Below are 18,825 nucleotides of genomic sequence, written 5' to 3' on the forward strand. Positions count from 1 at the left end.
TTTAATGCTTCTTTTGGATAGCCTGTGTGGTCTTTTTCAGTCACATTTTGAAGGATTTAAAGAGAAAAGAAGCTTTGAACGACTTTTTTTTGTCCCTTCTTGAAGCCACATTTCCTCTGTAGCAAAAACTCAGTGTCTTTGTAGGGCAGCGCTGTTGGAGAGCTCGTGGAGAAAACACAAGAAAAGCTCGAGAAGTGTGTCTGTGAGGGTGACTTCATTAAACCACAGCTCGTACTGGAGGTGGGCGAACCTGCAGTCGAGAGGCGTTTCTGGTGGTCGATGGCAGGCGAGCCCTCCCGTTGGCAGAGCACGAACATGCCCAGTGATTATTTGGAGGAATACAGTATCAGTGGGTGTAAAAATTGTTGCTTTAGAACACGGAGCAGGAGCCAGGCTGAAAATGAGTCAGTAGTCTGTTTCCCCGAGGAGAAATGTGTCCCAGTCTGCACACTCAACGCCAAAATACAGCACACGGCACCATGTGAGGGCGGCAAATGTTCCCACTTCTCATTAATACATGTTCAAGGACACGTTTACATTCCTGCCAATGCTTAAAATCAGCAGCATTTATATTATGAAACGTGAGAGTGAAACATCAACAGGATCATGGTATAAATTTGAGTGGATTAAAGACAAATATTCCTGAGAGTTCAGAAAACTGTAACAAAGCTGCTGTCTCTTCTCTCTGTGCTAACTACTAATGTTACCATTAGCCTAAACGAGTGTTTACATGGCTATTTGTTATTTGTTGTTCACCAAACTCCCGTTCACGAGAAGAGCGCCACACCACACTAGAGGTAATAATACATAAACCTACACAGTGTATGTCAAATTACTTGGAAATAGTAATTAGTTATTGATTACTTCACTGTGAAAGTAATCCAATTACTCTACTGATTACTTATTTCCAAAAGTAATTAGTTGCTTTTTAAACACATGGTGCACAACCAGAATACGTTATGAAACAATAGACCTTTCAGTATGATTTTATGCATTCTGCGGATTCCATTCCATCCTTTTAACTAAAAACCTTTGTTCATTTCAATCTTTTAACTTTATGTACATTGCATCAAGCAGAGGTTAAGCTCAATGCAACAGTGTCTGACTTGAGGGAAATCTTATCATTTAAACATATTTTCTGCACTCAGAACCATATTTTAACCATAAATCAAATTATTACTGTTATGACAAATTGTCTAATAGTTTCAAGTTACAATTTAGTAACTAATTATTAGAGCATCGCTAACCGATGTAACTTCAGTTAACCTTAATGAATCAGTCATTATACTGACTCACACTGTGGTGACAACTCAGCTGATGTGTCACAGACACACTGGCTACTTGAAAAACGGCAATGAATTCTGAATGAGAGCATTTTTATTCTGCCTGCGGAGAGAATTCTAACTTATTTGTCCATATTCATCACATGGGTGTTTTATGACTTGTTTTGCAAATTAATATTTTCAACATTTGTACCGAACCGACAGACTTAATGCTTCTTTTTAATGAAACTTTTTTTTTTTTTATCCTCGCTAAACTAATTGGACAAAACTTTAGAAGTCAGACACACGAGCAGACAAGAGGCATCATTACATTCAGTCTGCGAGAGAAATAATTAAACAAGTGTGGTTATCTAACTATGTAATTATACCTAAGTACTATAATTTTATGGACTGCCTGAGCACTTTGATAAAAATGAAAAGGAGCAAGAAATATGTGGACTAACATTTAAATGGAGAAAAAAAACGCAGTTTCTATACATTTGTTCCCTCCCTTCAAACCGAATGTGTTCTGTGTTCAAGGACTGTGTAATTCTGAGCTGAAAAATTAGCAGAATTCTGGCAGCTCATCTTGTATCTGACGAAGAAGTGGGTAAAAAGAGTCCAAGAAATCTGCCTCATGTCAGGAAAGTTCTCCATCACATGTACATACTTTGCAACTACTAATTATGCAGAAGTAAAAATGATTCCAAACCCAGTATATTTTCATTTAAAAATCATTCCATTTTTTCCTGTCAGATTCTCACTGCTCTTAACAAGCTTGCTGAATCAAATTTAATATTTTGGCTGGAAATTGGTGAATGAATAAAAATGAAACTACAGTGCCGGAGCTCTTGATATAAAATGTTCCACTTATTTTCATATGAAGTATAACTTGTTGACTTTATTTAGTTATTGTTCTCACTCAGATTAATCAGACCGATTATCTTCATGTCACTCTGAGTGTTGATTGATTTGGGACGTGCCCAATAGATTATTTCAGTTTTAGGCATTGTCGTTGGCACGACGTTTCAAGTGAAAACACATCACAAGAATTATTTCCTGTTTACAAGGCAATGTTTTGAATGATGCCAGTTCACACGGTAATGGCAGAAACCCTGAAATCCATGTCGTTGGCATGTCAGGCCACAAATCGACAGTGTTGTTTGTTGTCGTAATGAAGCACTTATCCCACTTATCACAGAGATGGCGTCAGAGCGTTTTCAAAAGGCTCCATCTTGGGAGCAAATTTCAAAAAGTTTCATTTTCAGCTCAATTCTGGTGTGAACGGACACCTGAAACACAATAAAAGTTTTCCGATTTCACTTGAAAACATAGTATAAAGGGGGCAAGAGTGTTTTGGCTCCCCCTCTCCAAGCGTGTGGGGTCGGACTCCCGGCCTTCTCCTGGCAACACTGTGGCGGTGCTGCTGGGGTCGTCACCTGTGATGGAGCATTGGCATGGCGGCGGCCAAACGCTTGACAGCACACAATAAACAAAGCTATTGTTCTCTTTGTGTGTCGCTGCTCTTTAGCTCACTCCATCTCCTACCTGAGTCTTTTCTTTGTGTGCCTCCAAGCGTGAAAATTGGGGGGGGGGGGGGGGGGGTGTTTCTGTGGGGACATCAGGGGATATTTCCATGTCACTCTGTCTGGTAAATGATATCTGGAGTGGCTGGAGAGAAGAGCGAGCAGCTGAAGCAGGCTCTGACAGCATTGCATTGTTACCAACTGTAATGAGCTGGCGTGCGGAGAAGACTAGGGGCCTGGTGGCGATGATGTCACTCAGCTCTTCTCGGCCACCGCCGTCTCTTTCTGTGTGTCTCACTCTGCTCTCGGTGGGCCTGGCTTCATCTGCATGAGAGTGAAGCCCACCCGTCTCTGCAAATGTCACTCTTTGTGTGCTCCGATCTCCCCGGGCCGAGCACATCCAAACACGTCACGCCGCAGCCTTCAGGGTCCAGCCGACAGAGGTTTGGACACACAGGGACGGGAGTTTATTCAGGTGCGTGTCGGAAGTCGACACTACAGCGACAAGCTGATGTGTTACAACAGAAGACGGCAGTGAGTCACTTTGGAACGTCGCTCTGGTTATTTCTGTCAAGCTGAGCTGTGTTTCTACACCTCACATTTTCTACAATTCACTCTTCTACAATTTTTTTGCGAACTGTGAGATCCCAATCCATGGAAGACCACCTGCCTATTACTGTGCAGGTCCCTCTTCTAAGGACTCCATCAGACCCGTGCTGGTTTTTCTGTGTTATCTGCATATTTTGAGCTGGAGTCTCATTGAATTGGGCTTGTTTGCCAGCATAGGTCACTGCTGCTCTGTTACATCTGTAACCACTTCAAACTGACTCAGTCATTGAACAATTTTTACTACGAGTAGTCGCACATACCCTACCCTATACCAAACCAGGATTGGAACCCGTCCCCATAATCTGTCCGTCTGCCCTCTCCTTGTATCCTTTAACTACAACTGGACCAGCAGAAACCCTCCACTGATGAGTCTGATTCTGCAGGGGGTTTTTTCTGTTAAAAGGGAGGTTTTTTTTTCTTTTTGTCAAATTCAATTTCTGTGTCTTAGTTATGTCTGCACCTCCAAACAATTTGTCACTTCCTCACCTGTCTTGTCCACGTTCGCCTGTCCATCTTAGTCACCTGTGTCTACCTATTCCACAGTATTTTTAAACCCCCTTTCCTTTTATGACTTTGTAAAGCCCTGTGAAATGTTTATATAGTGCCTCGCCTTGACGTGGATAATTCTGCTTCGAACCATGCACTGAACTGTGTAAACCCGAGTCCGCCCGAGTCTGCTTTTGGGTTTTACCTGATCCGTGACACCTTTCCAGCTTTTCCTGTGTTTGCTCAGTGTCTGGAAACTGTGTTGTATTCGGTGCTGCGGAAACCACATTGAATTGAATTATATATTTAAGAACAAGTCAGAAACTAGAGTGAAACACAGTCACTACTAAACTAAAACAAGTACAAAACAAGTCCGAAACATTTTTAGAAACTGTTCCAAATCTACTCTTGAATAGGCACAAAGTCTCTATTAAATATTAAATTTCTACAGCTTTCTGCCAGAACCGACAGGAACTTCTGCTCTATTGGACTGGACCTCCTGCATTGATGAGGCCATCCATCACTCTGTCACTGGGTCACTTCTGATGGATTCTGACCGCTGCAGGGTGTGGCCACCCAATGGGAGCGGCAGGTTTGGAGACCAACTGGCTCAAATCCTCACACTTGTCAACTTTAATTACTACGATGTACTCCAGATGGCAACATGGGTCATACAGTGTTATGTCATAATCTTAGATCTGATCACATGTTCCTACTTTTTATTCCTGTCCTACTGCTTTGACAATTGCACAATCAGGAAATACAAACTTTTTCAGAAAAAGAACCCAAATCTAAATTAACTGCAATTAAATGTACTATAAGACAATAAAAAGCTATAAAAATGTTTTGAAACCCCTCGTGTTTCCTGTTTTTGACGTACAGCAAGAGATCTTAAAGTGGCTCCACATGGAGGATAATTACTTTAATGACAGACATGTTTTGGAATTGTATTGTGATGTGAAAGGTGTCTCACGAAATAAATCATCCCTCCACTGTAAAGCTCCCCTCGGCTGTCAGGAGCTCGTTAGCCTCCTTTTGGTTGGCGCTCACGGCGCCGTTCTCACCACACCGCTGTTGTCAACAGGAAGCTGTTTTCAGCAATCAAACAACACATTTCATTCCAGTTTAAAGTTTGGGGTTTTTTTTTTTCTTATTTAGTGAGGCTTTTCATGGGGGTGCTCTTAGTTAAGAAAAATGTCAAAACTTTTATTCAGAGTTTAGACTTAGTAACAGCACTTCATAGTTGCGAAAAACAGAAAATCTCAATGGAAAATGTTTGCTTCTTCATACTCCATGTACAGTGTGAATTTTCTGAGCAGAGGCAGTTTACATTCTGGATGGGTCAAGACTCAAGGATAGTGTGCAATCTCACAATTAAAGCGTTCTTATTGTGCGGTAAGGATATTATTAAGCAACCAGTGATGTACACGTGGGTATACAACGTATATCCACATATTTTCCAGTGTGCACTCATTTCTAAATCCCTGCATTATCAACAAGTCAGATTGCCTATTTTTCCCCCCTAGGATGATAAAGCCATGATCACCTCTACTTTTCCTCTTGTTGGTTTAGTACTCACTGCTCTCACCAATAAGATTGGATGATGTTTACTGTGCAGCCTGAGGGCTGACGAGCCAATCAGTGGCAGAGGAGGGTGGTCATGATGAGGCAAATATTGCCAACTGATAAATTATACCGAAACTATTTGACAATGGGTAAATACCGTAGAACCTCTGACGAGTGGACCCGGTTAGAGGAGACACCTTGTACTGAGCAGGCGACTCAGCGTCACACTGTTAACACACCTTAATGAGCGGACAAACTGCCGGACGCGGACAACGGACAGATTTTCCTTCCAGATTCCAAGCTGAGTGGACACTAAAATGGCCAAAATACTTGGGTTGGACCTGATTATCTGAGTATTCGGTCGTTGTGGTGGTGTCCGGATATTACATTTTGAAATGCATTGCACTGTGATGCTCCGCTCAGCTTAACTTTCACTTTAATACACCAGGGAAGTCAAACAAAAGGGGGGCCTAAAGTAAAAAACCACAAATGGCTCGATAGGATATACAGGAGTTGTATTTAATTTCTTTACATTGCACTGTGTTTTGCACCAGAATGTTTCATTAAAATTGCCTTTGTATTAACATTGTACTTATTTCATGGAGTAATTTTGTGATCTTGAAAAAGTATTATTGTATTATTGATCCTCTTTATATTTCCATGTGATTCCATAGCGTGCGTGCGTGCGTGCGTGCATGAGCACGCGTCCGGTTGGAAGAGAAGGAATGATGGAGGAGCAGCCAGGTTTGTCTCCGTCTGTTCTGTTCAGTAATGTAGCGGCTTTACAGACAACAATCCTGTGGGACGCTACAATAGTAACGCACAGTGACTTAGATAAGTAGCTTTAATCTGAGCACCAGTTTGGAAATAGTAATACGCTAGATTACTCGTTACAGAAAATAGTGCTTAGAACCCCTTCAATTGCTTTCAAAAAACATTGGAGTGAAGCCAAGCTCTGGACACAAGACTTCTCCAACATACAAAAGTAGGTTACTTCAAAATCTCTCGATACTTTCACAGGTCTGCTGTGGATTCTAAAATGCTTCTATTGGTTATACTGCTAAAAAAAAAAATATAGACCGGTTAAGAAGCAAAACACAAGAGAAAACAATATAAATGAAGGTCAAGTTGAGGGAAATGACAAACTGATTACTGGTGTTGCAGGTGTACGTAATGAGCCACCTGCTGGCTGCTTTTGATTGAAATACCTTCATAAGATGGTAAAATGTCACCACTGTTATCACAGTTTGCTTTGCTGCCAAACAATATCACAACACAGAGTTGGTTTTGTGGCCCTTGGGCGGATTTGTTGTTGTGTGGAAAAACTGAATTAAAAAGGAGGGGAAAAAAAAAAAACAATAAAAGATGAGAGTACTGTAATTTGTGCTGTTAGCCATACAAGTCCTAGCAACTGCTGCTAATGCTGCTCGTGCACACGGAGAGGGAGTTAATAGTTTAGCTGGGATTCCTCAGCGGCCTCGGCTGTCGTGTTCCATCACAGCATTTGTGGGCTCGAGATTTATCCGAGTCATCCGCTGGGGCCGAAATAGGTTTCACACAAAAAAAAAAAAAGGGGGGGGATAATGCTAGCGAGAACAACTGTAGAACAATTCCTCCCAACTGTGACTGGAGTGTGAAACAGGGAGGCGGCTGATAAGAATTCAAGCTGACAAAACAACTGTTAGGCAGATCACAAGGCGCTGATATTAACCGTGGAAGAAATGCCGCTGCAAAGTCGCACTGATATCGAAGCGGCGGACACTGTGCGTCGTGGCGGCCGCCTCACACGAGACCACAGATTCAAATCAAGCGCACACCAAGTGGCTGAAATGCTTCAGTAGTTATAAATAAACCCTTTTAAGTTCCCACATCTTCAGGGGATAATTGAAAAGCTACAGTAACACAAAGAACAGTCTGAATTTTTGAGAGAACAGAAATGGAGCATGCCGCCACCCGGTTTCTACTCTCCAATTTAAGCACAGAGCTGGCAAAGCGTTGGTTACTTTAGCTCTGCCAGCAGAAGGGACGCCAAGTCTGATTCATTATGACAGCACTGAACCAAGACGGATCCAGTTTATCCAGTCGGAGCTCCCTCTAAGACACCATCTGATTTCATCTGTTGTGCCTTTTATACAAAAAAAAAAAAAAAGAAAAGAAAAACCCATCCGGCTGCAGAAAACTGATGTGACACCAATGAACAAACAAGGTGTGCTTCCTCAAGAGCAGAGGTGTCAGACTCATTGTAATTGGTCCTATGTCGGCCAGAGCAGTAAAATGAATATATACTAACCTATAAATAACAATACAACCATAGGTTTTTGGTAGTGCATCTCCAGAAACTATGTCATCCATTCCCAAGTCTCATTTGTCATCTCAAAAAAATGCAATGAAATAAATTGAAGTAGGTATGCTTTTATGATATCATCTAAATATTATGAATTTGATGCTACTGCTACTCGGTGGATCACTGTAGTTTCAGTCATTTCACAACTGTTTCACAAAACATTGCAATCCCTTCTTAATAAATCAATAACTGTCATCCTATGGGCCGGAGTGGACTCTCTGGCCAATTTGATTTGGCCCGGGGACCTTATGTTTGACGACCCTACTCTCAAGTTTACATAGGACCACAGTAATGATTTTATCCTAACAATATGCCATCCACCATTACACCCATCTATCAACTATTTACTGTCACCCAAATACTTACGGAACAAGTTAGCTACTGATTAATATGATGAAAATATTTACTGAATTACTATGTTTTTCAAGTGAAAATGGAAAACTGCTTTGGGGGTCCATTCACGTGACAATATTGCTTGGACCAATGAAAATGTGACTTTTTGAAAACCGTTTCCAAAATGCTCCCACTCCCGTCTCCGTGGAAATGGAGGAAAACGCTCCGACTCTGCTTAGACGGCGGAAAACAGGACATTTCTGAAACAATGATACTGCGCATGTGCACCACGGCCATAATAAATATATCTTTTGCACATGCTCAGGAGAAGGACGATAACAACAAGATTGTCATGACTCCTAGTCTATTTTCTTCTGGGACTTTATACATAAGAGTTACTAGTAAAGTAATCCAACTTCACTGTCTGTAATTACGAATATCCGTGTATTCACTAGTGTTAATATTTATAGCGCATTGTTCTCTGCACACCCATGTGTGGTTTTTCATCAATGCTTCAATGCACTTGCTTGTGTATGTTGTGGAGAGTAGGTTTTCCCTCCACAACATTTCCTGGGTACAAAAGTTTGGGACCCACTGTTTTAATAGTTACATCCAAAATGTCTAAATGCAACTTTCCTGCTTGGACTCACGTACATACATCACATTTTTCAACTGAGTGAGGAAATCAAGCAGTGTGTGCGTTTCTGTGTCCATTTTTCTTTTATGCTGAATATGAAACAGAAGCTAAATTCTAAATTGTTTTGACACAAAGTATTACAGCTCACTGATCATTTTCATGAAGTCGATCTGTCGTTAAAAGCAAATGGTTGATAAAATGAAAGAACTCAGTGGAGCCAATATGGTCTTAATTCTGAACATGTGTCAATTTCCTCATTCTTTCCAGACCTATTTCTAAATGTGGATGTGCGAAGCAGAGTTCCTTCCCATTAAATATTTAATGCCATTTTCTCTCCACAAGAAATACAGCTATGACGGGCTTCATGAATATAAATTAAACTTTGAATTCATCTGGAGAATTTTCTAAAAAGAGGCTGATGCCACAAGGATTCTTCACACCCCATGCCTCTCGCCTTCACCGCATCGCTCCATCACGGAAGTACTCTAATATTGAAAGAAAACAGTTCTCCATTCTTCACCTCATCACACAATAATATGAGGGCCAGGAACGGACCCCTGGGGGGACCCCCCCCCCCCTTCAGGCTGTTACTGTAGTGGCAGGAAAATGCTAGTTTCCCTGCACTTTTAAACCCACATACCACATTCTGTCTGAGAAAACATGTCGGGCAGTTTTCTCATTGACCAGGCAGCCCGCCGGGCTCCGGCTCTGAATTCAGAATAAAAACGGTCTCTGGTGAGTTTTTTAGTTCTTTCTTTTTTTTTCTTTCTCCCGGCTCTGAGCGCTTACATGGTGTGGGCGATTAGAAAGGATTTGGCTTACTTAAAATCTGAATACCAGCTTGAAATCACCAGACGGTAGTGTAACGTCTATGTTTAGGCTTTAAGGGTCAGAAAAACGTGTTTTACAATATTTCATGAATACAAAGATGCATCATTTTTTGTATGTAACAAATCCCTTAATGCTCTATTATTGATGTGCATCTCTTTTAGCGCTTTATCCATCTTATTTTAGTGATACGAATGGATTATCTGTCATGGCATGTCCATCAAGCACAAACGTGCTCATAAACACATCTACAGGGCATTCAGGCTGCCTTCACACTGCAGGCAAATGTGACCCCAATTACAATTTTATGTTCACAGGTGACTCATATCCGACAAGTTTTGTGACTGTGTGAACATTGCAATTCTAATTATTGCACACCAGAGCCATGCTTCCATCATATGTGGTACGTAATTGGATACAGTATGTATCTGATGTCTTTCAATGCGATCGCTGTCTGAATGTTCAAGTCACATGAATGTGATTTCCACGTCATTGACGTGAGACAGAGATTAGTGTTTTGTCTTGAGAGTCACAAGGAGAGCCGCTGACAGATGTATACAAAACGTCTTCCTTGACTTCTCCTCCTCGTGTCTGATTGCTGTTCCCTGCCCTGATGTGTTTCCCCTGTGTCTGAGTGTGTAATTGTCTTCACCTGGTGACTGTGGTATTTCCTGGGCTTCTGTTGTTCCTGTGTCTTCCCCCTTCATAGTAAGCTTTGTGTTTCATGTTGGGATTTGTGAACTTTGCCTACACGACTACGCTTGCAGCATGATCTCTGACACCAATGTGACCGGCTCTGACCTCCGTCTGAACAATTATGTTTCTGCTGAACGCGTGCTTCACCTCTCCTTTTCCTCACCACTTTAATAAAGCTGGCACTAGTCTCATGAACTGTGATCTCCAGCCTTTTGAGACTTCCACTGTTGATCTGCAACAATGGTACAAGAAAACCCATCAAGCCCAGGGTCAAACCAGTGACATTTTTTCTGTGAATTGAGAGTCCTAACCACTGTAACATCATTGACCAAAATATCCCATTTTTACATCAGCTCAGCCACGCTTTTCATCACAAATTGCACAACCGTTAAGCTGTAAGTCAAAAATAAAATTGAGATAAGAGCAGAGATGTTTGATTAGGATTTTTAAGGCTTTATGAGAACCATAATGCGCAACAGTCATAGTATTATTCTCTAATAAGAAAAAAAAAACCCTGCTGTGTTTCCCTCTTCTGCTTCAGAAGTGCATTTTCTACACACAGATAATGATTAATGCATTTTAACAGGGTTACCACGCTGCATGATTCTGCTTTCCTACTGACAAAACCCTAATGGATGTGTCTCCAAAGCTCAAAAAACCTTGAAGGACGTGTGTGGTGGATCATCCTGAATAAATCTGTGCTTGCAGTGAGTTTGGAGTTGGTGGCGTCTCCTCACCTCATCCAGATGCACCAGGAAGGTGACGTTGCTGCCCAAGTTGGCGGTGAGTTTGCCATCTTTGGTGGTCAGCATGAGTCCTTTGGGGGGCCTGTTGGGGCACTGCTGCTTCCTGGCTGTGTACATTTCCTTAACTCCTTTTGTGCAGTTGTTTAACACCACTTTGCGGTACCTTTTGTAACAAAAACAAAATCCAAGAAAAAAACAAACAAACAAACACGCTTTATTAAAGTTGATGTCAGGCCATTCAGATTTTAAACCATTCCCCTCGAGTTTGTGCTTTTCACACAGTTTTGTCGGAGTCAGCAGCGCCTCTGACAAGTGACAACACAAGCTGTGTCAGAGGCTGCGACACATCGGGAGGCTTAATCACAGCCGTGGTGAATAAAACACTCCCGCTGTGATTAAGCATTGTAAGGTGTCCGTCCCCTGGGGAGCTTCCAAAACCAACACGTGTCTCGACGCTTCGTTCTGACACGACAAGAGACAAACGGATCGTAACGGGGAGTAATTGATCACGCAGATATGCGCTTTTGTTCTCGTGAAGTTATCATCGCTAAAAAGACGTGCCGCTGTGGCAGTCGCGCCGCCTTCGGGGAACAAACGTGGCTGTGGATCAGTAAGAGCTCGGCTGAGTGGAGGGATGACAAAGCGAAAATAAAGTAGCAATGCGCTGATCAATCGGGTAGAGACTGGAAAAGGTCAATATTAATTACAAAGTGTTTGATTGGTGAGGGCCCAGTCGATCACACACAATGACTGCGAGATGGACTAAACCACTAAATGGACGTTACTTAAACAGTGCTTTCGAAGGTACACTAATTGTCAGGTTATTTTTATCCCTGCCCTGACGGGTGTCGCACATGTATGATGGATTATGATTGTGTTGGTCAACAGTGATGTCTGAAGTGCGTACAGCACGTTTGCTGTTACTAAGTTTAGAAATCATTGATTCTTTGTCACTCCAGCTTTTTCATCCATCAAACCGTCTTCAGATCAGAACAACTGTGAGGACGTTCTTGACGATCCATTTTCCAGCCAAATAAGTAACTGTGGTATATTACTACTACTGGTACTGGTACTACTACGACTACTACAATAATACAGCTTTGGAGAAAGTTATAAGTAACTCGTTACTTTTTATTCTCAGTAACCCCGTTGCTGACAAGTTACTTTTGAAGTAACTCAGTAATCTGTACTGAGTAGTATCAGGGTTGTTGAGGCTCTTACCCGGTGCTGTTGAGGTAGTTCTGGCCCTGGCTGCAGCTGCGGGAGACGGTTGACGGGTTGAACCAGAAGGCGGGTCTGCAGTTCCCGTCGCCGCGGCGCTCGTATCCGTAGTCACTGGAGAGAGAAGACCGGGATCAATACCTGCATGGGAAGAGGAACTTGTCGTCCTGCTGTGTGTTCCCCTCATCCACATCTTATCTTTCCGCCTGTGACCGCCGACCGTCTGCCTGCCGTCATTATTGTGTATCGACCCCCCGCTGATAAATGCGCCATGGCGGCGTGAAGCTGCTCAGAAACGCGCCTCGGAGGGGAAAATTTGTCGCCACGCCTACGAACGACTCTCAGAGTGCTGCCAGCGTTTCCAATCACAGCTTGATTTACATGTTACACAGCAAAGTAAACAAAGTGCCCACTGGAATAACACTCCGGACATTGATTTATCAATTGTTTACACGGACGGACACGTACAGACCAGTCTGGTTCGATTCCACGATTGCAACAGTGTGAACTTTTCATTAACGGCCTGTCAGGGCCGATGCGCCGCACAGATGCACATGGACAAACAGGTCACAGGTCATATAGGAAATGTACAGAGCTGCAGATCCCCGCCTTCCAAGGTCTGATCAAGTGTCGCATTTTGTTTTCTTTGAAATGTGCAACTCTGATTCTGATCTCCTTTATGCAAGTGAAGAGTCGGTCCGTCTTGTGATCTCTGGCACCCCTCAAGATGGGTCATAGACCGGAGGTAGTTAACCTTTAAGTATGTGACATTGTTCCCGACTGTGTCTTAGTCGAGATGTCCTTGACAGGTGAGGATGTAATGTTGAAATATCAGAAGAGTTTGACCTTGCAGTATTACCTCTAATCTGAGGTGTGCAAACTGTTGTTAATGAGGGCCATAATTACCGTATTTTCCTGAATGTCTTAACTTTTTTATTGTTATTTGCAAATCATATATTATATTATATTATATTATATTATATTATATTATATTATATTATATTATATTATATTATATTATATTATATTATATTATATTATATTATATTATATTATATTATATTATATAAAAACTCAAGAACATAAAAGTGAATTTTTGCTCTTCTAATATAATGACTGTTCAGAAGGGGGTGCCGCAGGGCTCTGCATTAGGTCCCTTGTTGTTTATCATTTCTATCAATTTGATTTGGGGGAACTTTTTTTTTTTCATGCAGATGACAGTCATTTATCGTTTTGGAGACACTGTGTTATTGGCTGTTGAGCACTTGTTTACAATGAAATTCTGTCACTGAAACTTGTACATTATGAAGATCAAATGAAAATGAGGATCTTTAATAGATCCAGAGACAAATATTTTGCTCAACCTGCATGTAATCTCAAGGAACTCCAATTGAAACTGTTGCTACTTTGAAATACCTCAGTATCATCCTCGTTTATAGTTTGTCTTTTAAAATCCATATTGACAACCTGGCAAAGAAATTGAAAATGAGATTGGACTTTTCATAATAAGTCTCGTTTTTAGACACTTGTTTCTGATCCCTGCACATCCAGTATTTGCTCTTCTTTGGGGTAATTTGTATACTTTCCCTATATCAACTAATAAAATATTAGAACCTTCAACGGACTAACATTTTTAACATAATTCAATGTTAAAATGATTTAAAAATCAATTGTAATGTAATTAGTGCAGTGATAATACAATCAGATATAAAGACTGCACCTCATGGTAATAAACGAGTTTTGTGAAGTTTCAAAATTATGGTTGAGTAGTCATAATCGTTTGAGGATACACACTATGAAGCAGTCTCTACCAATTATGGTTGCGATTTTTTTCTTCTTAAATATGTCATTACATTATTGGCTTTATTACATTTAAAATGGCCAAAGTTATTAGCTTATTGGTTGCTGTTCATCTGCTTGGCCTGACCACCGGAGCTGTTGTGTTGTACATGGCTCATAAGCCGAGGTAATAGGTTTGATATATCATCATCAAGACTGCAGACATCATGTTCAATTACCCAGATACTGTAAGACATAAATCCACTCAAACACTGGCTTCTCTTTATGTCCTGCACGTAACTGACACCCACTTTTGGTCCTGTAGAGTCGCACTCCCTGTGCTGAGTCACATCCGATCTCTTGAACTGTTTGCTTTTTCTGCAACCACCTTTCATTTATTTTCTCATAAGTTTGTGCCATGCGATCCAGACGGACTCTTTATGTCAAATTAACTTAAAGGGCCTATTGTAGCATGTCAAGCTAGCACCGAGTTAATTCCCAACAGAGAAGATAGACGGAATCACAAAAACTGCACTAGTTCAGTGGAAACCAATTAGCACTCGGTCTGCCCTTCTACGAACACTATTCATATAACTGCTGTATGACGGGATGGATTTTTTTTCTTCTTCCTGCTCGCTGTCATTACAAGATAAAAAAAAAAAAAAAACCCACAACAACAAGCGTTTAGCATTTGCATACAAATTGAAAGTATTTACACCTCCACATAAGAGAAGCTCCAGCAGACACAGTGGAAGCTCACATTATGAGCAAATTCTGTAAAACCAACCCGAAGTTATCAGATTATTGGAAAACACACAGCAAATGGAGCAAATTAATGAGACACATGGATCGCATATGCAATGGTCTCCATGTACCTGCTGTGAACGAGCCTCGGCTGTGTCTAGATGGCTTCCGTTGGTCAATTAACTCCTCACATCACAAGACCTTCCACTTTTTTCCCTCCTTTCTGGCAGTGAACACCAACTCTTTAAAACATTGCAACATTGTTCCACGGGAGCAAACATTTATCGAGCTAATTCTCCTTTGAAATAAAGGCCCATTTCCACTCAGTGGGTTTCATCTGGAAATGCAGTTTTAGTTGTTCGGAAACCTTTACAAAAATGGAAGTAAGTGGATGTAGGGAAAAAGTTCAGCTGAGGACAGTGTTTGTTATTAAAAGAAAAGAGTTTCATGTGGACAAAAGAGGGCATTTAAGTTGACTTATGCAGGTTTTAATGGTAGGTGGAAGAATGCAGATGAAAATAAATGCTTGTATTTCAAGAAAAGCAACAGTTCGAATACCCTGTAATTACTCTTGGTGGCTTTAAGAATATCTCTATCCACCATCACTCATTTTTTCCTGTTCTGTTTACTATTAGCTAACCTGAGACTGACTGTCAGCTGCGTGCTCACTCTGTATGTTGGTGCTCAGCCTGTAATGACGAGAAAATTTGGATTTGCTCATTAGCATTGAAAGAGGCATGTAGTCAAGTAATAAACTGAGTTATGTTGGCTTCACTGGAATGGATTGTAAATGGTTTACTTACTTATTACCTTTTTTTTGGAGGGGTTTATTTTTTGTTTTTTTTTCCTTAATGAATAAGCAGTTTTCCAGAGAACATGTGAGGTTCTGTGAGATTACGTTGGGTCCTCCACTCTTTCTTTGATTAAAAACAGACACACAACTTTTTACAACTTTGGAATTGTTCTTGTTTCACCAGACATTTTCTTCTTTTAATATTTGCATTAGACGATTGCATCTTACATTCTGAAAGGTGACATTTAAATAAAGATTGACTGTTTTGTCTCACTCACATTTGGAAGCTTCCCAGTATAAATCAATTAAAGGATTCAAATCCTGAAGAGACTTAGGAGGGGGAAATCCTCGTCCTTTGAAAGCGTCAGCATTACAGAACAATCTCTGGAGTTAATGAAGTTCTCCTTCAGCAGACAATGAGGAGAAACATAATCCCCCTCCAATGTGGAGGAGAGAAAAAGCTGTGGTCTTACCATTCGAAGTCGTGAGCCCGGCAGATGCAGGATTCGGCGGACAGGATGCGAGAGTAGTCCTTTCCCAGCATGCAGTAGTTTCCAGGACGGCGCTTCATGTAAATCTGCTTCTGTCCCATCACACACGGCTCGCCCTGATGGAACAAGAACAACTGAGAGATTTACATCTTTAAATGGACACACAGTCACACTTTTGCTCTTTGCCGTGATGCGACCTATTTCCTGCCTGGGTTAGTTGGTGAGATCAAAAAAGTAAAAAATTATTCAGTTTAGGACCAAATATGAATGCAGTTGGACCACAACAGGAAGAAAAGTAAACTCTCACTACAGACAAATACATTTTGTTTCTCCTGTTTAGGTGAAAAAGGATACAAGTACATGCTGAAAATGCTCCCATTTTGGGACTGAGTCAGATCAATTTTCCTATACATTTGTGTCTGATGTAAGGCAGTGTCGAGTTCATACTAAGCAGTTTCAAGTCGTAAGGAAAAAGGATTTTTGAAAGGAACATGTTTGAATTAAGAATTATGTGGCTAAAGATTTGGATATGTGATGTTTTGCTTCAATGTTTTCATTTCAAATCTCAAATAAAGTGCAAAATATGTGTCTCAATGTATATATCATAACATGATCAAGGTTAATCTTTAAGGCCGCATATATACAATGTCTTCAAAACTTGCGTTGTATTTTGGGAGTCCGTTAACATGACAACTGTGCTCAGAGCCACTGAAAATGGCACTTTATTAAAATGGCTCTAAAAATGGAAAGTTTCGAAATTGGTCCATCTCCATGGAAATGGGAGAAAAATGCAATTTTTCTGCAATCTTGCTACTGCACATGCCCACCCCAGTCATAGTAAATGGCAATAATAATAATAATAATAATAATAAAGCAAGTAAAAACAACAATAGTGACCTCATACATTTACTACTTTTTAGCAATACTCTACCCGCCTGAGCTCACACTGTATTAATAGTATGTCTGTTTTTCACACAATGTCCACATTTCATCTCTACACTTGGAACATTTCACTCTTTCTGTTTGAGACTGAACCATCTTATCTGAGTGTGTTCCAGTCACAGCACAGGCAGTTAATAACAGACACATAAAACTAGTTTTTATCAGATTCTGAAGCCACTAACGTCAAATCGATGTGAGATACAGTGACAGAAATGTGAAAGATGTTGCAACCACCCTCAGTCCAAGTCTACAGGAAATGTTTTTTTTCCTTTAATATATTTTTCACCTGGTTGTGAAGGTGCCAGGTCTGATAATCCTCCTCCGTGCACTTCCTGGTGAAGATGGATTTATAGTCGATCTTGAAGAGCTGCCACTCAGAACGATGGCTGAAGTGTCCGAAGAAGCTGCACGAATAAAAACATCCGGAAAAAATTCTGGTAAATCTCGAGCAGCATTGTTGTGATACACAGGCTTCAAAAAAGAGCGGGGAAATGTCTGGCACATTGGCCAACTACAGCTCTTTCATGGTCTTGGAGTGGCCTGAAATATTGGATCTAATGACAAATAGTACATGTTACATGGCAGCTTTTCCTATTTGTTTTATATGACTGTACATAAGCTTTACTTGTCTTTACTGTGTCAAAAATAACATCTGCAACTTGGCTAAAATGTGGGAAATGGGAAATGAAGAAATATTAATGCAAAGTGCGAAGGGTTTTTCATTATGTGGTGGCATTAAATGACTTATTCACTTATGTTAAACAGATCAATTACTACTGCTTCAAAAATGTGTGGAGAAGAATCCAAGAAGTAGTCTGTTTGGAATGAATATTAGCTTATTAAAATGTTATGATATGCAACTTTTCATTGAGAAAGAAATATATAAATCTTAAGCACAAGAGAGATCAATTCATGACTAATGTTCCTAGTTTCTTTTTTTTCCATTGCCCACCTCTTCTTCAAGAAGTATTGAAATAATTTATAATGATTCCAATACCCCAAAACTCTGAAATCCAGCTACATGGAAAAAGTAGATTTCCCTCATCAACTCAAATCAAATTTGCATTTTAAAAACTCACGTCATGATCTGGTTCTGGGCGCCAGCCTCCACCAGGACTCCATCCACGAACAGAGGCACGGAGGAGAAGCTGTGCTGGGTCCACTGCCTCCCCTCATCAAAGCTCACCCTGGATCAGGAAGTCACAAAGCTTGAACAAAGGCTGATCGTAGGAAAGGACAGAATCACAGCTTTGTCTCAACACGATTATGAATTCACTGAATTTAAGGAAAGGACCTGATTGATTGTCAAGCCAAGAGGCTAGACAGAAAATGAAAGTGTTAAGGAGACGTTTTAGTGCCAAAGAACAGACAAAAATACCTACAAATCTTGGGAACCAGTAAAACAGGAAAGCCTACATGAAATCATTTAGACCAAGTTAAACCATAAGAACGTGCATCAACTGCATAAGGTCCAGTTGTCACCTTTTCAAGTGACAAATGAAATCTTTCATTGCGTTACTGGAAACGCAGCTTTCTGAAAACGGTTCCCGAGGTGGAACTTTTGGAAAGCGCTCCAACTCCGTGGAAAACACTGCTACTGCCCACGTGCACAGCGGACGTTGTAAGTAGATGGACAATAACAACAATGTTTGCTTCCGGAGTGTCATGACTCCCATTGTCGATGTTTATTGTGTATTGTTCTCTGCGTGCAGGTGTGTATACTTTCATTACCATAACAACATTACCAGCTCGTGACCTGGCATGCAAACTATATCATTTTTAGCATGTCTGCCATTTCCTTGTAAATGGACATCATTATCAA

At 40.8% G+C, this 18,825-nt stretch overlaps 1 protein-coding gene across 1 annotated transcript in view; it reads right to left on the minus strand.

The window, feature by feature from the left end:
* The window catches only part of sorcs3a (sortilin related VPS10 domain containing receptor 3a), a gene marked incomplete at its 5' end in the record, with an annotated part of 262,081 nt that overhangs the window by 23,450 nt on the left and 219,806 nt on the right, over positions 1–18,825 (minus strand). The window contains 5 exons of the mRNA XM_080521147.1: positions 11,025–11,196; positions 12,255–12,368; positions 16,044–16,177; positions 17,290–17,407; positions 18,083–18,190. Of these exons, the coding sequence (XP_080377273.1) occupies positions 11,025–11,196; positions 12,255–12,368; positions 16,044–16,177; positions 17,290–17,407; positions 18,083–18,190 (646 nt within the window). The remainder of the gene's footprint in view (positions 1–11,024; positions 11,197–12,254; positions 12,369–16,043; positions 16,178–17,289; positions 17,408–18,082; positions 18,191–18,825) is intronic.

This window comes from Blennius ocellaris, assembly GCF_963422515.1.
Source record: "Blennius ocellaris genome assembly, chromosome: 3".
NCBI lineage: Eukaryota > Metazoa > Chordata > Actinopteri > Blenniiformes > Blenniidae > Blennius > Blennius ocellaris.